The 16,541-nt window shown below is 41.1% G+C and overlaps 3 protein-coding genes across 4 annotated transcripts in view; all 3 read right to left on the bottom strand.

Annotated features, from left to right (window-relative positions):
* ankrd6b (ankyrin repeat domain 6b) overlaps positions 1-288 on the bottom strand; it is a 63,617-nt gene extending 63,329 nt beyond the window's left edge. For both annotated transcript variants that reach the window (XM_079526883.1, XM_079526884.1), the window contains exon 1: positions 224-288. The gene's annotated coding sequence lies outside the window, so the exon portion shown is untranslated. The remainder of the gene's footprint in view (positions 1-223) is intronic.
* Positions 289-7,211: 6,923 nt separating this feature from the next.
* On the bottom strand, positions 7,212-15,140 carry LOC306941053 (E3 ubiquitin/ISG15 ligase TRIM25-like). The gene is made up of 2 exons (XM_079526358.1): positions 13,438-15,140; positions 7,212-9,037 (listed from the first exon to the last, which is right to left on the bottom strand). The coding sequence occupies exons 1-2, from the start codon at positions 15,086-15,088 to the stop codon at positions 7,617-7,619; spliced, it is 3,072 nt and encodes a 1,023-aa protein (XP_079382484.1). The 5' UTR covers positions 15,089-15,140; the 3' UTR covers positions 7,212-7,616.
* Positions 10,067-10,664, bottom strand: LOC306941426 (small ribosomal subunit protein uS11m-like; the record flags this gene model as incomplete). The annotated part of the gene is made up of 1 exon (XM_079526885.1): positions 10,067-10,664. The coding sequence occupies one exon, from the start codon at positions 10,662-10,664 to the stop codon at positions 10,083-10,085; it is 582 nt and encodes a 193-aa protein (XP_079383011.1). The 3' UTR covers positions 10,067-10,082.
* Positions 15,141-16,541: the final 1,401 nt, after the last annotated feature.

Raw genomic sequence — 16,541 nt, 5'->3', positions numbered from 1 at the left:
CTCGTTCTCTTAAAATAGGCTACCGACTACATTACAACTCAAGAAACATCAGATCTTATCTCGTATCTGACCGCAGAGTAATAATGAGTCCACACATGCAGTCCTACGCAGCAAGTCACACAAACAAGCATGCCTATGGCTATACCTAGGCTATTCCTAACCTACCCCACATGCGTTATAGAGGGAAAACAACAAAACAGTGTAATAAAAAGAAGCAACAAACCTCGGCCTCATTGGGTACTGTAGTGGTGAAGTTTAGTGTTAAATCCTTTTCCTGGGACGTTTCCCGAGCTTGATCGGACGGGTGCGGCGATAGAGGAAAAGCAGAACCACGGAGAGCAGAGACTTAAACCTGGCGAAACCCAAAGCAAGCTTCTGTTGAAGACGAGGAGAAAGTGAAAACAATCGCGTTGTAGTAGCTGCGCAGCCGCTTCCTTTAGGACGCTCAGTCACCCGCACCAGTCAGTGCACCCACCGCCCCCGCCCCCCGCTCCTCTGAGCGGTCATTTGCATTTCAATAGTCCCAGTGACAGGTCCTGTCAATAAGGTGAAATGAGATTCTGAATTACAGTCCAGTCCGACTTTCTCCAAATGAAACGGAGTTCCATTCCTCGCTGCTGGGGCCTGGGGTCGCTTGGCTCAGGCTGCCGCTCCTCGCGTCTGCTAACGCCTCTTCCATTCACTCAACGAAAATGGTTCATCATTGTCTCGGAAATAGTCTGAAGAGTTGTTTAAAATGAGTGCAACCTCGCTCTTGGAATCATAGAAAACAAGACACTCGCAGCCGATACACATCAGTTTGGTCGAATCGATGTAAACTATAAAGTTTATGGTAGTCTTTTGAAATGTCAAAGGAAGGCAGAGTCGCGCTGGGGCTGGACAGTATATATTTCATTCCCAGGTGTGTGTGTGTGTGTGTGTGTGTGTGTGTGTGTGTGTGTGTGCGCGCGTGTGTGTGTGTGTGTGTGTGTGTGTGTGTGTGTGTGTGTGTGTGCGCGCGCGTGCATGAGAGAGCAAATGACATGCAGTAAAACAGAGAACAAACTTTCTCATTCAATTACATTTGAATACATTGCTGCTACTTGTCGCAAATTAATGTTTATATGATAAGTGAATGCAAAAACATTGTAATAGCTAGCCTACTGCTGTCGACTTTCAATATTTATAACCTCTCCTATGGATGTAGGCTTATCTCTTACAGAAAATGCACAATGCTTTTTATAGTTTCACAAGCAAAGTTTTAATGTAACACTAACACAGCTCTGTTTACACCTTTATTTTATTCCTATTTATATTCAATATTTATTTGTACATACATTGTTGTATCTTGATTGTTTTGTTCCACTTTTGCTTTGGCAATGTAAATGTATGTTTTCTCATGCCAATAAAGCTCATTTGAATTTGAGAGAGAGGGAGAGAGAGAGATCCAAGGTCTCAAGTTAGCCATGCATTGCACATTTGATCAAATTTTGTTTTTGGGTGTACACATAGACTCGTATAATCTGAATATAGGCAATATGCCTATATAGGATGAATTGAAAAAATCACACCTGTGTGAAGTGAGCGGTGCAACTGTACTGTGTGGGGTTTCCCGGGGGGTCCCCGCAACACCCAGACCCCCAGGAACGCGGCCAGGGGGCCGGGCCGGTTCCGGCGAGCCGCCCATGTCCGAAACGGTCGAGAAATGACAGAGTTACCGTGTGGGGGTGCCCGTTGAAAGTGGTTAAACAGTGTGCTTAGATGTGACATCTGAGCATGTCGCCTTTTTTGTCTATTTCTTTTCGGCATCTACCTGCTGCCCTCCAGGTATGCAGACCAGAGTGGGGCCCCGTCCTGGGGTAGAAGGAGGGTGTGTCTCTGAAACAACCTGGATGTCTCATTCGTCTTCTCTTTGTGCTCTCCTTCACCTGCCTGTCACTTCCAGACAATGGCCTCCTGAAGAATGGAATTTAATATTAGTATATAGTAGCTACACCGTGAGAATGTCAATTAATGAGCCCATTGTAAATCTACATTCCAATATATAGATATCATTACAAATTCTTAAGCTGTGGAAACGTTATCGTCCCATCCGATGAGTCAGAGATAGGCTATGGGACTCTAACCCAAAGGCTTGTACAGTAGCCTACTGATCCTGGCACAAAGCTCTGAACTTAATGGAACTGTCACAGCAAAACCTCTCTCACGCATATAAGGCACCAATAGTAGGTGAATGTCGAAAGAGGATAAGCCACTGGTAGCTTAGAAACGGATGCGCTATATATGAAAAAGAAATGAAGGAATCAGAATAGTTTCAGATTCATGAGCTTTGATATTTGGAATAGAATTATCTTCAACATGGGCTTGGGGACTAATATAAAAGGCAGGAAGCAGGGGATTATGAATAATAAAAGACAGAAAACTAACACAACACATATGTCCTCCTCCATATACAAGAAATAGGTCTAAGTACAAGTTTCTGTATAAAAGACAACCAACTGAATTCCTCACATTCTTTTCTGCCTTGAAATTCAGTGTTCTCCCTTATATGTCTAATTTACAGCCTGTGAAGTTTATGGCCTGTCAGGTCCCTCCTATATAACTTAAAAAAGAAAAGACGTTTCTGACACAGCTGTGCTTTTTTAAATGTACAACCTGTGATGTTTTGGGGGTTTGTTTTCATTTAAAGCATAATACATCATGTCAACCAAATACCGTATGACTTCATTGAAATGCCTCCATCAGAGTGATAAATCTTTCAGGCGAACATCCCATGTCCCAACACTATCAAGTGACGTCCTACATCACACTCCCAGCATTCCTTTTGGGGCGGGTGGGTGATGGAGTGAGGCCCCAGGATGTCTCTTGTTACTGGTGAACTGGGCATGCTCAGAACAGGGAAGGGAAGAGACACTAACAAATTGTGTGCTTGTCGATGGTTGAGTGCTTAACCACATGAACCATATCGCTGTACTTCTCAAACTTTTTAATTTCAAGGACCCCCAGTTTGGTATGCTCTAGGGCAGGGCACAGACCACCCTAGCTGAGAATGTATAACCTAACCCGTAAGCAGTGGTGTAAAGTAACTACCGGTAAGTACATTTACTTAAGTACTGTACAATTTTGAGTTATTTGTACTTTACTTGAGAATTTCCAATACTTTTACTTCTCCACTCCACTACATCTCAGAGGCAACATTTTTACTTTTACTCCACTACATTTATTTGAAAACTTTAGTTACTTAGTTACTTTTTAGATTTAGATTATTATTACAAAACATACATTAACCACTTCAGCCCTATATACATTTCAGCCATTTGAAAATAGACCATCTACAAGCTGACAATGCGATGCGATGCCTTGTCAGCTTATAGATTGTCTATTTTCAAAAGATTTTTAAACATTTGAAAACTTTAAATGGGAAATTCTGCACAATGAGTACTTTCTATTTTTGTACTTTAAGTACGTTTTTATAACAATACTTTAGTACTTTTACTCAAGTACATTTTGAATTCCAGACTTTTACTTGTAACAGAGTATTTCTACATTGCATTATTGAGTACTTTTTCCACCCCTGCCTGTAAGAATCGGTTTAGTTCCTAACTATCAATGATTTAGCTGGGGACCCCCTGGATCCCCCCCCCCCCCCCCCCTCAAGGATCCCTGGGGGTGCCCAGACCCCACTTTGAGAGCCACTGCCCAGGCGTCCCTATTATGCCTTATGGGTTGCACATTCAGCAAAAATAGCTTATCTACAAGCAATGCGTTGTGAGCTTGCAGATTGGCTGTATTCAGATATAAGATATTTAGTGTCTCCGGATATACAGGGTCCAAGTGGTTAAGATATCTGCCACATATAGTTTAGCTGGCCAAGGATCAACTCTCTCACCCGCCTTCTTTCTATACCTCACTGTCTCTCTTAACCGTAGACTGTAGAAAATAGCTCTTAACCACATAAGTAGATCTACAAGCTCAATTAGCCTGTACTTCACTGCCCCCCCTTGGCTCTCTAAACTGGCCATGTAAACACTGGAAACAGGAAGGCATGTGAACTGTGCATTTTTAAAGATAAATCATTGACACAAGTTGGTCAATGAGTGATAAAATGTGGCATTTATAATGGCAATTGTATTCCTGAATTTCCCAGTATACCTCAGGTGGGCAAAAACACTGGAATATTACTGGAACCTGATGAATGAGTCATCGGGTTTGGCAAGACAATAGCATAAACAGAACACATACAAAGACAACAACAACAAGTGTGTGTCACACTACATTATAGGAGGGCTGAAGAAGAGATACCTCCACAATTTGGTTTACTTCAGTGGTTCTCAAATTGGGGTCCAATGACCCCCAGGGTTAATTGAGTAGGTCCCAAATGGACCCTTAAATTACAGGTCTGTAACTCTGTGAAGTCCTTGAAATCAAAACGTTTGAGAACCGCTGGTTTAGTTCACTTTTCCCCCACATCTCCTCAAGTGTAACTTGAGAGGAGCAGCTACTGTAGCTTCTTTGTGATTTGACTCTGGAGATTAAGAGCAAACTCAGTTGTAACCTGATCTCTCTCCTCCCCACAAATGTATCATCCCACATCTTCATGTGTGCCGCCGGAAGTCAAACTACAATGTTTTGATATTTAACAGACAAAGTTAGTCCTCCAGATGATCTCAAATGTTAATTTATTATCATTGAAGTTCACCATTCAATATCTCATAGGCCTACATAAACCAAGGACTTTTTTAAAGTTTTGATATTATAGTTAAGTCATTACAGCCTTGGTGAGTTTAAACAAGCTTTGGCTGACAATCTCTGCAGTTCTGACCTTTGATATTCAAGAAAGAAAGCTCCCTTAACAAAAGTGGTGAATCCAAAGCCCGAAGAGCATTGCTTTAGTCTAGTCTCAAGTACCAGGATAGAAACCTGATTCTGCATTACAGCATAACCTTCTGGCTTAACTCCTGAATCTTGCCAGAGGAACTATGGACTGCGGTCTTTCAGAATTGCCACTGAGTATAAATAACCTCATCCTTCTGGCATGTGATACATACAAAAGCATCAATAGTGTTGGTCAACATTCTTTTAAGAAAGATTGAAACTTGAGGAGGTCCCCAAAAGCCACATACCACCATTCAATACCCAGGGGTCGATGTCGCAGACAGTAGCACTAAGCAAAGCTGAGGTAGCTGTGCAAATGGGCTTCCAATTCCATGCTCTTTATAAGCTGTAATTAAAGATTTCATAAATAGTACAGTGCAGATAAATGAGAAAGAGAGGGAATTGCAACACAAAAAACAACAAACTTTGGATTTGAACCCAGCACGTCGTAGACGTATACCGATTGACACTGCCTGAACCAACTGTCTCCCTTCAAGCCCCCATATCTATACTTCCATTAACATTGTCTAATTAGCAACAACATATGTGTTGTAATGTTCAACATGTGTTATATGTTGAGAATATATGTCAATATGTAGTGTTAGACCATCAGGCTGTTGAACAAACCTTGAGCCCTGTCACAGGCATTATAATGGTTGTTTTTTTCTTTCAACTTTATTAGAAAAGATAATTGCATAACAGTATGAATTATGTTGCTTAGAGGGTTTATTCCACCCCATGCTCTTTAATGCCTGTAAACTCACTTGCCTGTGAGATGAAGTTGGAGATATGTTGAGATGAATAATGTGGTTTGTTGCCCACTGTTATATGATAATGAATTGGTATGCTTTTCTTCTAAAATGAAGTTCAATAACTTGATTTTTATATGCATAATTAAATAAGAGGCTATCTGATTCACAATTTAAGAGATATGACTATGAGTCAAGAGCATCATTTACAAACTATCAACTGGTAATCCTGCTATAATCAGCCTAAAAGAGGTTGGTGATGATCCACAGTGCCACAGTGTGGTGAGATGACTGAATAACACTATTTCAGTATTAAACCAACATTTGAGTCATACAAATTTAAATGAATGTTATTTGACAATCATGATGACTCAAGTTGACAAAATGATGATTCATAAAGGTCAGGACATTTACAACATGGCATAAAGCCCAAACCCCCAATTATTTAATATTAATTAAATTATTATTTTCACTGTTAATGCATCTGGACAGGATGAGAAAGGCATGATATCTTCTCCAATCTCCATTAACAAAAGAGAATGAAAACATTATTCATTGGATCCCCAATATCCAATTTGACAATATTCAAGAATTGTCTAATGACTGAACTGAATTCTATAAAGAAGTGAGGTGCCATTGTGCTTCAAGCATACTCTGAGCAAGGATACATTTAAAAAGCCTTTATTGTGCTTATAATGGCTATTACATGTTAAAACTATACAATGCCACTCAATGCCTGTTGTTTCAAGCTTGTCTCAATGGGACTTCTCTTCTTTAAATTTAGATTTTAGTTTTAGTCAGTCTTTTGAATAAAATTCTATTTAGTTTTAGTCGACTAAATATCTTGAGATTTTAGTCGACTAAATCTACAGTTTATTTCGGCAACAAGAAATGTACATTTTGGCGGACCTTGATGGCGTCGTAATGCCAGATTTGATTATAGTAGTATTAGTATTAGTATTAGTATTAGTATAGTGCCGTCTCCAGGCACAAATCAGCAGGGGGGCATACTTTTTTCAAAAGGGGGCACGTCATTTTTAAAACCCCTCTATGTATAACAAATAGTCGCCTATTAGCAAAGTGATGCTTGAAAAAGGCTACAAGTAGGCTACAATTATGTAGCAGCACCAACAACAAACAACAAAGAAATACAAATATGTTGAGCATTATAATGTCCTTCTGCATGCATATATTACCTTGTATTTCTATTAACTATTCAATTAATTTGAACATGTATATATTTACAATAATCATGAAGAACTTATAGAGTTAACATTTGTAAAATATTAAAATATTGGTACAGTAGGGTAGGGTAGGCCTACTACTGGCCAATCTGGACTGGATGGGCACAAAGTCCAATCTGGGGGGGCAATGCCCCCCAATGCCCCCCTGTAGAGACGGCACTGATAGTATTACAGTAAGTAATATTCTCAAAACAAAGTGTGGCATAATTTACTGGTGTCTGATGTCATTTCACACACACATGCACTCATCTGTGTGTGTAAAATTAAGTGCAATTCAGCAGAAGCTCCATTAGGACGGTGACTGAAGCCAAAATCCAAGATAGATCACTAGATAGGAGAGTCATGGTGTCAGAGATACTAGGAGGACAGAGTATCTGCAACGTGATCCAGGTACACTCCTACTCTAGATGACAGTACAATCAGTACAGTATGATTTGAGGGCCAATGCCTCTGTGTCTGAAAACATAACCTTCTTCTTTAAAACACTCAAAAATCAAGAAATTGAATCCAAATCCACATTCATCACAGGCTCCTGTTCGGCTCTTTATTTAAGACTGCTATATTAACATAGTCTCCACTCCACATTACTTCCCAGTAACAGCGTCCAGTCAGACCATCAGAAACTGAGTAGAGATGAATCTCTCTGGGTGATGAGGGTATGATTGCTGTCTGTTCATTAGTGTTACTTGTCTGTTCCCTTTTAACCTTGCGTCACCAGATCTCACGTGTATATCAGTTTCAAGAACTAGTGGGAAGTGGGGACAGGGGATTAATCATCATTGTCGTCATCATCATGATCATCATGATCATCATAATAATCATAATCAACACCATAATCACCACGACCATCACAATCACCATCACCAGCAGCAGCAGCAGCAGCAGTAGCAGCAGCAGCATCACCACCATCACCATCATCATCCTCATCCTCATCATCATCATCATCATCATCATCACCATCATCATCATGAAGAACAACAACATCTTCATAACCCTTTAACAGAGACAAGCGTTGATGTGCTGTGTTTGGATCCAGTGTGAATGGATGTGAATTTTGAAAGAAGTCATCTCTGGGCTCTGGGAATGTCTGACATGTCTTTGAGACCTTTGGCCCTTCCTCTTTAAGTATGTCCTCTAGTTTATTTCTCAACTTTGACACAGCCACAGTCACATATAAAATGTAGCTCAGAGGATGGACAATTCTGCTGACTGGGACTGTAGATTCACTGATCCTTGGCAGGGAGGTGTAACAGTGTAGAAAATGGATGTGATCCTCTGTGTGTGAGAGCTGCTCCAGGTCAACATGTCTCCTCCTCAGTTCAGTAATCTCTTGCTCCACACACTTCCTCTGCTCTTCAGCCCGACGCACTGCACGTTTCTGCTGGCCCCTGATCAGCTCCCTCACCTCAGAACGTCTTGCCTCAATGGAAGTGATGAGCTCAGTAAAGATGGTGTCACTGTTCTCTACTGCTTTATTGGCAGAGTGATTGATATATTCCACCTCCTGATAAAGCACCTTCATGTCTTTCTCTCTGTCTTGGATTCTCATCTGGATGTTCTGCTGTCTTTTACTCAGCTCCTTCTGTCTCACGGTCCGTTCTGCTACAGCTGAGATTATATCGTGACCTTTGTGTTCTTCCATGGAACACAGATAACAGATACACTGCTGATCAGTACGACAGAAAATCTTCCTCACCTCATCGTGACGAGAGCAGATGATATCCTGAAGCTTGCTGGAGGCTTTGACCAGTTTGTGTTTCTTAAAGGCAGGAGACTGATAGTGAGGCTGGAGGTGAGTGTCACAGTAAGAGGCCAGACACTGAAAACAAGTCTTAACAGCTTTCAGTTTTCTCCCAGTGCAGACATCACAGACCAAATCTCCAGGTCCAGCATAGCAGTGAACTGGAGGAACATCTTGTAGTCCTGTCTTCTTCAGTGTCTCCATCACTTCAGCCAACATGATGTTTTTCTTCAGAACAGGCCTTGGGTTAAATGTCGCTCTGCACTGTGGACAGCTGTACACTCCCTTCAAATCATCCTGATCCCAGCAGCCTTTAAGACAGCCCATACAGTAGTTGTGTCCACAGGGAACAGTTACTGGATCCTTCAGCTGATCCAGACAGATAGAACAGCAGAACTGTTCCTGGTCCAGTTGAACTCCTTGCTTACTCCTCGCCATTTTACTGCAGACTGTCTGACAAACATAACAGAACTGAGCTAAGTTCATATTTATATCTTCAGAGATCACATAACAAGGGGAGGTTAGGCTATTCCTGGTTGTGAGTGTGTGTGTTTAAAGAGGTAGTGCAGTTCACTGATTCAATATGTACCGGGCAAAAGCTGTATCAATCTGATTAAAGAATGTACCAAACTTGGGTGGTATATTTTTGTATTGTGCATAGTTAACGAGACAATTTGCATATTTGATTAATCTAGCAGAAATAATGAGTAGAGGTCATCCAACTTGTGTTTTAATGGTTTTCTGTTAAGAAAATGAAGATTCGTTAAACACAGGCCTATTATTATTATTATTTTGTGCAACCGAGGTTGGTATATATATGGTATATATGGTGTATATATATTTTTTTGAGTAGTGCAGCCACTCCATTGCGTAGCTATGTGTGTCCGTCCCTGGTATGCATGTCCCTCCCTATGTATGCGTGTCCCTGTGTCCGAGCAGGGACAGCTGGGGAACAGAGTGGCATTCTGACACACTGCCATTCCGACTACGTGGCTACGGCGTTTGGTTAAGGTTAGTTTAGTGTTAGAGACAGGGTTAGTATTGGGCGAGTCGAAATGGCAGTGCCTCGGAATGGCAGTGCGGATGGCACTGTTGCACAGCGTCACACACACACACACACACACACACACACACACACACACGCACGCACGCACGCACACACACACACACACACACACACACACACACACACACACACACACACACACACACACACACACACACACACACACACACACACACACACACACACACACACACACAGGCCAGGGAGGGGACTTGTACAGTACAGTACAGTACAGTACAGTACAGTACAGTACAGTACAGTACAGTACAGTACAGTACAGTACAGTACAGTACAGTACAGTACAGTACAGTACAGTACAGTACAGTACAGTACAGTACAGTACTACAGCATGAGTACAGTACAGCCTCACTCAGTTAAGACGGGTCTGATTTTCTTCCATGGTTTGGTCTGAGATGGTATGTGACTGGTCAAATCCTTCTGGCTTTCCGTGGGCGACATCCGTTGTGGGGTACTGGGGTGTCGTCTGTGATGGACACCACCTCCAGACCTCCCATGGTCAAACCTTTGATGGCAGCCAACCGTCCAGGTCCAAGACCTTTCACCACCACACGGACATAGGCAATTCCCTTCCCTGTGGCTTTTGAGGCAGCAGATATGCCAGCAGTCTGAGCAGCGATGGGGGTGGACTTCTTAATGTTCTTGAAGCCCTCTGTCCCACACGACGTCCTCACCATTGACACACCTGCACTGTCTGTGACCTGGATGTGTGTATTGTTGTATGTTGCTTTAATGTAAGCAATCGGCAGCTCCTCAAACTTCTGCCCTGACCACCTCAGAGGGCTGACCTCACCAGGCATCGGCGGGTAGTGACTGAACTCTTTGGATGATTGTCCAGAATCTGTGATGGACGGGGCAGCTGGGGCTGTCTCCTCCTGGGACCTGACTGCACTGGAACATAGGGCTCTCTGCGGGACAGAACCTCCAGTAATGTCTACATGTCGACATACGTTTCTGATCAAATTAATTAATATACAGTTTAATTTATACATGGATATTCTGTACAGTACCTATTTTAAGCTATACAAAATGTGTGACATTGAGCGCAAATCATTTCTATCCTGTCAGTCTGTTCTTATTCAAAGTAGGATTATTTGCCCCATAGACTAATTTGCACTGATGTAGGCTACAAGCCCCAGCACGCCAAATTATGTCATGATGACGTATCATAATGTGATGTCATCATGACATTATTTGGCTTGTTCACATGGGCAAATAAGTAAAAGATGCAGTCTACCATTCATTGTCAATGGAAGCCAGCGACATTACTTTGCAAAGACGCAATGATGCATGTAGCTCAACTCACAACGTGTCTTTGCGTCGTTGCGTCTGCCCGTGTGAACACACCAAAAGGATAATTTGCTAAATTACCATTGTAACCTCATTAAATTATATTGGCTTAAGGGATCGGCCCTGGGGACCACAACATCATGCTCATGACTAGCCATAACCACTTAAGGAGTTCCCAATGCAGATATGGCCAAATATGGATTGTGTTGTCTAACCTCAATGTGTGTCATCATGGCTTCAGGCACAAACAAATCAGTCGGCTCCATAGGGGGCATGCCCATATATGGGCATATAAACTGATTAAATCAGGGATCTCCATATGGGCAAAAAAGGGACATGGACTGACAGATACAGTACATTGATAATGATCTCCATGTATGGGCATATTGGTCGGATCTGCGGTGCAACGTAGGTGAAAACTCTAGATGTGAGGGCCAAGTGAGTCATTCTCACGAAACCAATGAAATAGCATGGCAGTGAACATTTCAATATCAAAGTCACAATTTCATAATAAAATGAAATTATCATTTTAAAGATGATAGTTTTCCCTTTCTTGTACAGGGGTTTATTTAGATCTGAAAATTCATTATTATTGTTTTTTTATGCATTTTTAGCTGAAATTCTCATTACCGCAATGCGGCGACATTCATTTTAGTGGCACTTAGACTGTATTTTAGATTGAATAAGATATATGGATTTTACTCAAACTGAATTCACATTATTAATTATGTTTAGTAAAAATATAAAATGTATTCATTAGATAAAAACACATTTCAATTAAATATTTATTGGGTAAAAAGGTGTCGGCCATGGTCACAGTTCTCATCCTCCGCTACATTTTTGAAGGACTGTTTAAATACACACAGAATTGTAAATAAAGTTAGATTTTGAATGACTCATCACATCTGACAGTACATTCAAGATGGCTACCAGTTTAGCAGATCTCTTTACATGCATCCAGTGTGAAGTTAAAATCTCTGTTAAAAAAGTCTGTTAGAACGTTTTTGGTTAACATTACCGATACAGGCAGTTTTCCACATTTAGAAAATAGTTAGAAACTAAACTATATTACTTATACTAAAGGTTCGTTGCTACGGGTAGCAACGAACCTTTAGTATAAGTAATATAGTTTACATTAAAAATGGCCATAGCCACAGCCCAAATGTGCTGGCTATGGCCGTTTTTACTTATTTTAACATATGCAAGTTAGCATCCGGCAGTTTCTAACATAATTAAAACTTTAGGGTACTCAAAATGCCGGGGTTGACATTCTGGCAAGTGGACTATAGTCATACTGGGCGCAGCCTCAAGTTAGCTAACTTGAGCGCTCAAGTTAATAATTATTATTTTTTTCTCTCTCTCTCTCAATGGCCACTCCGGGGCTCCGTAGATGGGTAAAATAGCCTACAAGGCCTTTTATTCCTGAGGCGAGAAAACTTGTTTTCTGTGAAGTTTAAAGTGTTTTACTGATGCAATAAAATGGGTTACTTTATTCACCTGAAAGAACATTCATTCATTCAATCAATCAATCAAAACTTTATTTGTATAGCACACAAGTGCAACCCAATGTGCTTCACAGATTACTTACAAATAGAAGAGATATTAAAATAAAAAATAAAACATTTGACAAAACATAAACAGGGATTGCACCCATCTCATGGAATGACCAGATTAAATTGTTACTTGATCAATTATTTATTCAAAATAAGTAGGGAGTAGGCTATTCAACTCCATTCAGTGCCTTGGTATCAATGTAATTTGCATTGGTCACTGCAAAAACTGAGGGTAATGTGTGCAACACTCCCACCCCCTGTCCATAAAACTTAGTAAAATATATTTTTATACAAGAATTCTATATTATATAGAATTTCCAATAAAGTTAAGTTCAATACATTTATTATTGTACAGGCACAAAGAACGTACGGGTTGATGATTATACAGTACAGTATATGCCACAGTGTGGTGAGATGAGATTATTGAATAACATATATTGTTCTTATGAAGCAGCTTGTTCATAGAACAAAACATCATGGTAGACCTTTGTTGATTAAAAACACTTAAGTGAACGTTATTACTTCCACAACATAATGACTTAAAATGACAATTTATGGTTTTTAATGCTCAGTAAGGATAATTATAAGATGGCATGAAGCCCCATATTTTTTTCATACATGCAAATGCATGACATCATGAAAAAGAAAGAACTATAAAGAACTATGTATGTTACAGCATCGAGACAGGATTTCAAAATGACAAAAATGTGACAAAAAGATGAAAAACACATATTCTCCATCAACAAAACAGAATGAAAACACTATTCAGTAATGTTCTAATCATTGATCTCTAGTATACTAGGAACATTTTCAAAACTAATAATACAAGTGTGGTTGCTGCAATCACTAATATAGGCCCCTCCCCCTCCCACAATTTCTTAGCCAAAGTAATTCAGAGGGGATTTATCCTATTACAGATCACACAACTCAGCAGAACCTTCAGTAATTGATCGTAGCCAAATTCCAGGATAGAGGGGCTGGTTGAATGTGGTCTGAACTTTGTGGAGGAGAGTCATGGTGTCAGAGATGCTGTAGAAGGACAGAGTGCCTGCACTGTGATCCAGATACACTCCTACTCTGGATGACACAGGACCTGGTATTTGAGTTTCAATGCCTCTGTGTCTGAAAACACAACCTCCTCCTTTGGTACACTCGAAAGACCAAGATTTGTCATTTAATCCAAAACCACATTCATTACGGGTTCCTGTTCGGCTGATATCTTTATATGAGACAGCTATATTAACAGTGTGTCCACACCACTTTACCTCCCAGTAACGGCGTTCAGTCAGACCATCTCTACTCATAACCTGAAACCATTCAATGAATCTCTCTGGGTGACAAGGGTATGATTGCTGTCTGTTCATTACTGTTACTTTTTGGTTCCCTTTAGACAGACACAGGTGTTTTTCTGCTGTGTTTGGATCTAGAGTGATTGGACATGAATATTGTAAGAACTCAGCTCTGGTATTTGGTGTTGAAAGTAAAACATCTACTCTGTTCAGTGTCTTTGAGATGATTGTCTCTTCTTCTTTAAGAATGTGTTCTAGTGTATCTTTCACCTTTGACACAGCCACAGTCACATCTTCAAAGTAACGCAGAGGACGCACATTGCTGCTGACTGAGTGTGTTGATTCACCGATCCTTGGCAGGGAGATGTAACTGTGTAGAAAATGGACGTCATCCTCTGTGTGAGAGAGCTGCTCCAGCTCAGCATGTCTCCTCCTCAATTCAGTAATCTCCTGCTCCACATGCTTCCTCAGTCCTTCAGCCTTAGTCACTTCACATTTCTGCTGATCTCTGATCTGCTCCCTCACCTCAGATCGTTTTCTCTCAATGGAAGTGATGAGCTCAGTAAAGATGGTGTCACTGTTCTGCACTGCTCTATCAGCAGAGTGATTGATAGACTCCACCTCCTGGTAAAGCACCTTCACGTCTTTCAATCTCTCTGGGATTCTGTGCTGGATGTTCTGCTGACTTGCACTGAGCTCCTTCTGTCTCTCAGTACGTTCTGCTGCAGCTGAGATCATATCGTGACCTTTGTGTTCTTCCATGGAACACAGATAACAGATACACTGCTGATCAGTACGACAGAAAATCTTCCTCACCTCGTCGTGACGAGAGCAGATGTTCTCCTGAATCTTGCTGGAGGCTTTGACCAATTTGTGTTTCTTAAAGGCAGGAGACTGATAGTGAGGCTGGAGGTGAGTGTCGCAGTAAGAGGCCAGACACTGAAGACAAGTCTTAACAGCTTTCAGTTTTCTCCCAGTGCAAACATCACAGACCACATCTGTAGGTCCAGCATCACAGTGATCAGGAGGAACAGCTTGTAGTCCTGTCTTCTTCAGTCTCTCCATTAGTTCAACCAGCATGTTGTTTTTCTTCAGAACAGGCCTTGGGCTAAACGTCTCTCTGCACTGTGGACAGCTGTAGACGCCCTTCAAATCCTCCTTATCCCAGCAGTCTTTAATACAGCCTGTACAGTAGTTGTGTCCACAGGGAACAGTCACTGGATCCTTCATCTGATCCAAACAGATAGAACAGCAGAACAGTTCCTGGTCCAATTGCTGCGCCATTTCTTTTACTGCAGAGTGCAGAGTATGACACACAGAACTGAGCAAAGTAGAGTTTCACTTCTTTAGAAATCACATGATATGGGAGGTTCTTCCCGGTTGTGGGTGTGTTATAGGAATGTGTATTTAAAGTGGTAGTGTGAGTAGTTCACTATGATTCATTGGTAGACAGATCTACCCTGTTATATGTGTCAATATATTTGTTGAATCAAAGGAACCCATTTAAAACAAAAATAATAATTTAAAGACAACGGACAATGGCATTTTTATCAATCAATCAATCAATCAATGCCTAGTGCACAAATACAAAGCTCAGATGACTTGAGCTATCTATGTATAAGGATAATTTATGTAGGATCTAGTATGTACCCCCCCTCCACACACACACACACACACACACACACACACACACACACACACACACACACACACACACACACACACACACACACACACACACACACACACACACACACACACACACACACACACGTCTCCTGCAGGAGCACACTCCTGTAGGAGTGTGATACTGTTCAGTACAATTAGTCTCCTACTACCACTGAAGGGCAGAGTGCACTTAATCTAGTTAATCTATAGTTGGGCCAACAGACACGCTCCGAGGCATAAAGAAAAGGATTCTTCAATACCCATTACACTGCCAATGCCCCCCATCATTTTAAGTGTCAAATGATTAATTACAACCTAACTCAAACAAATCACTTTAACTGCAGGAGTATAATAATGACATGGCATTGGCACTTGATTCTGTGGCGCCACAAAACTTCTCCTATCAATAGTTACCTATATGCTATTCTGTTTTCAGCATGTGCATCTCCTTGACATCATTAATTGCCACTGTGCAGGGTATTTGACGTGCTGTAGTGTGACGTTTCCCCAGAATGCACAATCCGTTGATGTGTGCTGAGAGCCCAGGCACCGAGGGTGCCAATGTTATGCTTAATTTATGCTCTGTTGAATGATGGTGTCATATTCTGAAAATAGAAGATGAACAAGCCGGGGAGGGGAAAAAAAGGAGGGTGGCAATTAGCCCCGGGGGACCTGGGTCAACAATGTATATAGTTTAGTAGTCTGAACTAATTAGGATTTTTCTTTTACACTGTGTTCAGCAGGGAGCACAAATGCTGTGGAGATAGCAGAGGATGCCACCATGCAGCTTGATCTGCTATTTTCTTTATTGGTACCATTAGATAATGTGATGATGACAATCATGACATGCTGTTTTCCATAGATGTGGGCTAGAACCTGATGTTAATTTTGTAGGGGCGCTAGCCCCTCCTATATCCAGCTTTTCACAAACTTTGTCCTACACGGACATTAAATTCCCATTGACAATTAATGGACATTTTACGTCATAGTGTCTGAGCAAATATACATCATGATGATGTACGATGATTAGAGCACCCCTCACTTCACACGGGTGTGATTTTTATATGTA

The sequence above is a fragment of the Electrona antarctica genome, assembly GCF_951216825.1.
Source record: "Electrona antarctica genome assembly, chromosome: 17".
Taxonomy (NCBI): domain Eukaryota; kingdom Metazoa; phylum Chordata; class Actinopteri; order Myctophiformes; family Myctophidae; genus Electrona; species Electrona antarctica.
Note: the sequence above shows the minus strand (reverse complement) of the source record. Positions and strands in the feature narration are given on the sequence as shown.

Bases quoted from the DNA above. Each gene is read 5' to 3' on its own strand.
- LOC306941053 (XM_079526358.1), bottom strand. From the start codon at position 15,088: ATGGCGCAGCAATTGGACCAGGAACTGTTCTGCTGTTCTATCTGTTTG. The intron at 9,038-13,437 runs GTGATCTGTAAT...TTTGTCAGACAG, and splicing joins TGAAGGTTCTGCTGAGTTGT to TCTGCAGTAAAATGGCGAGG.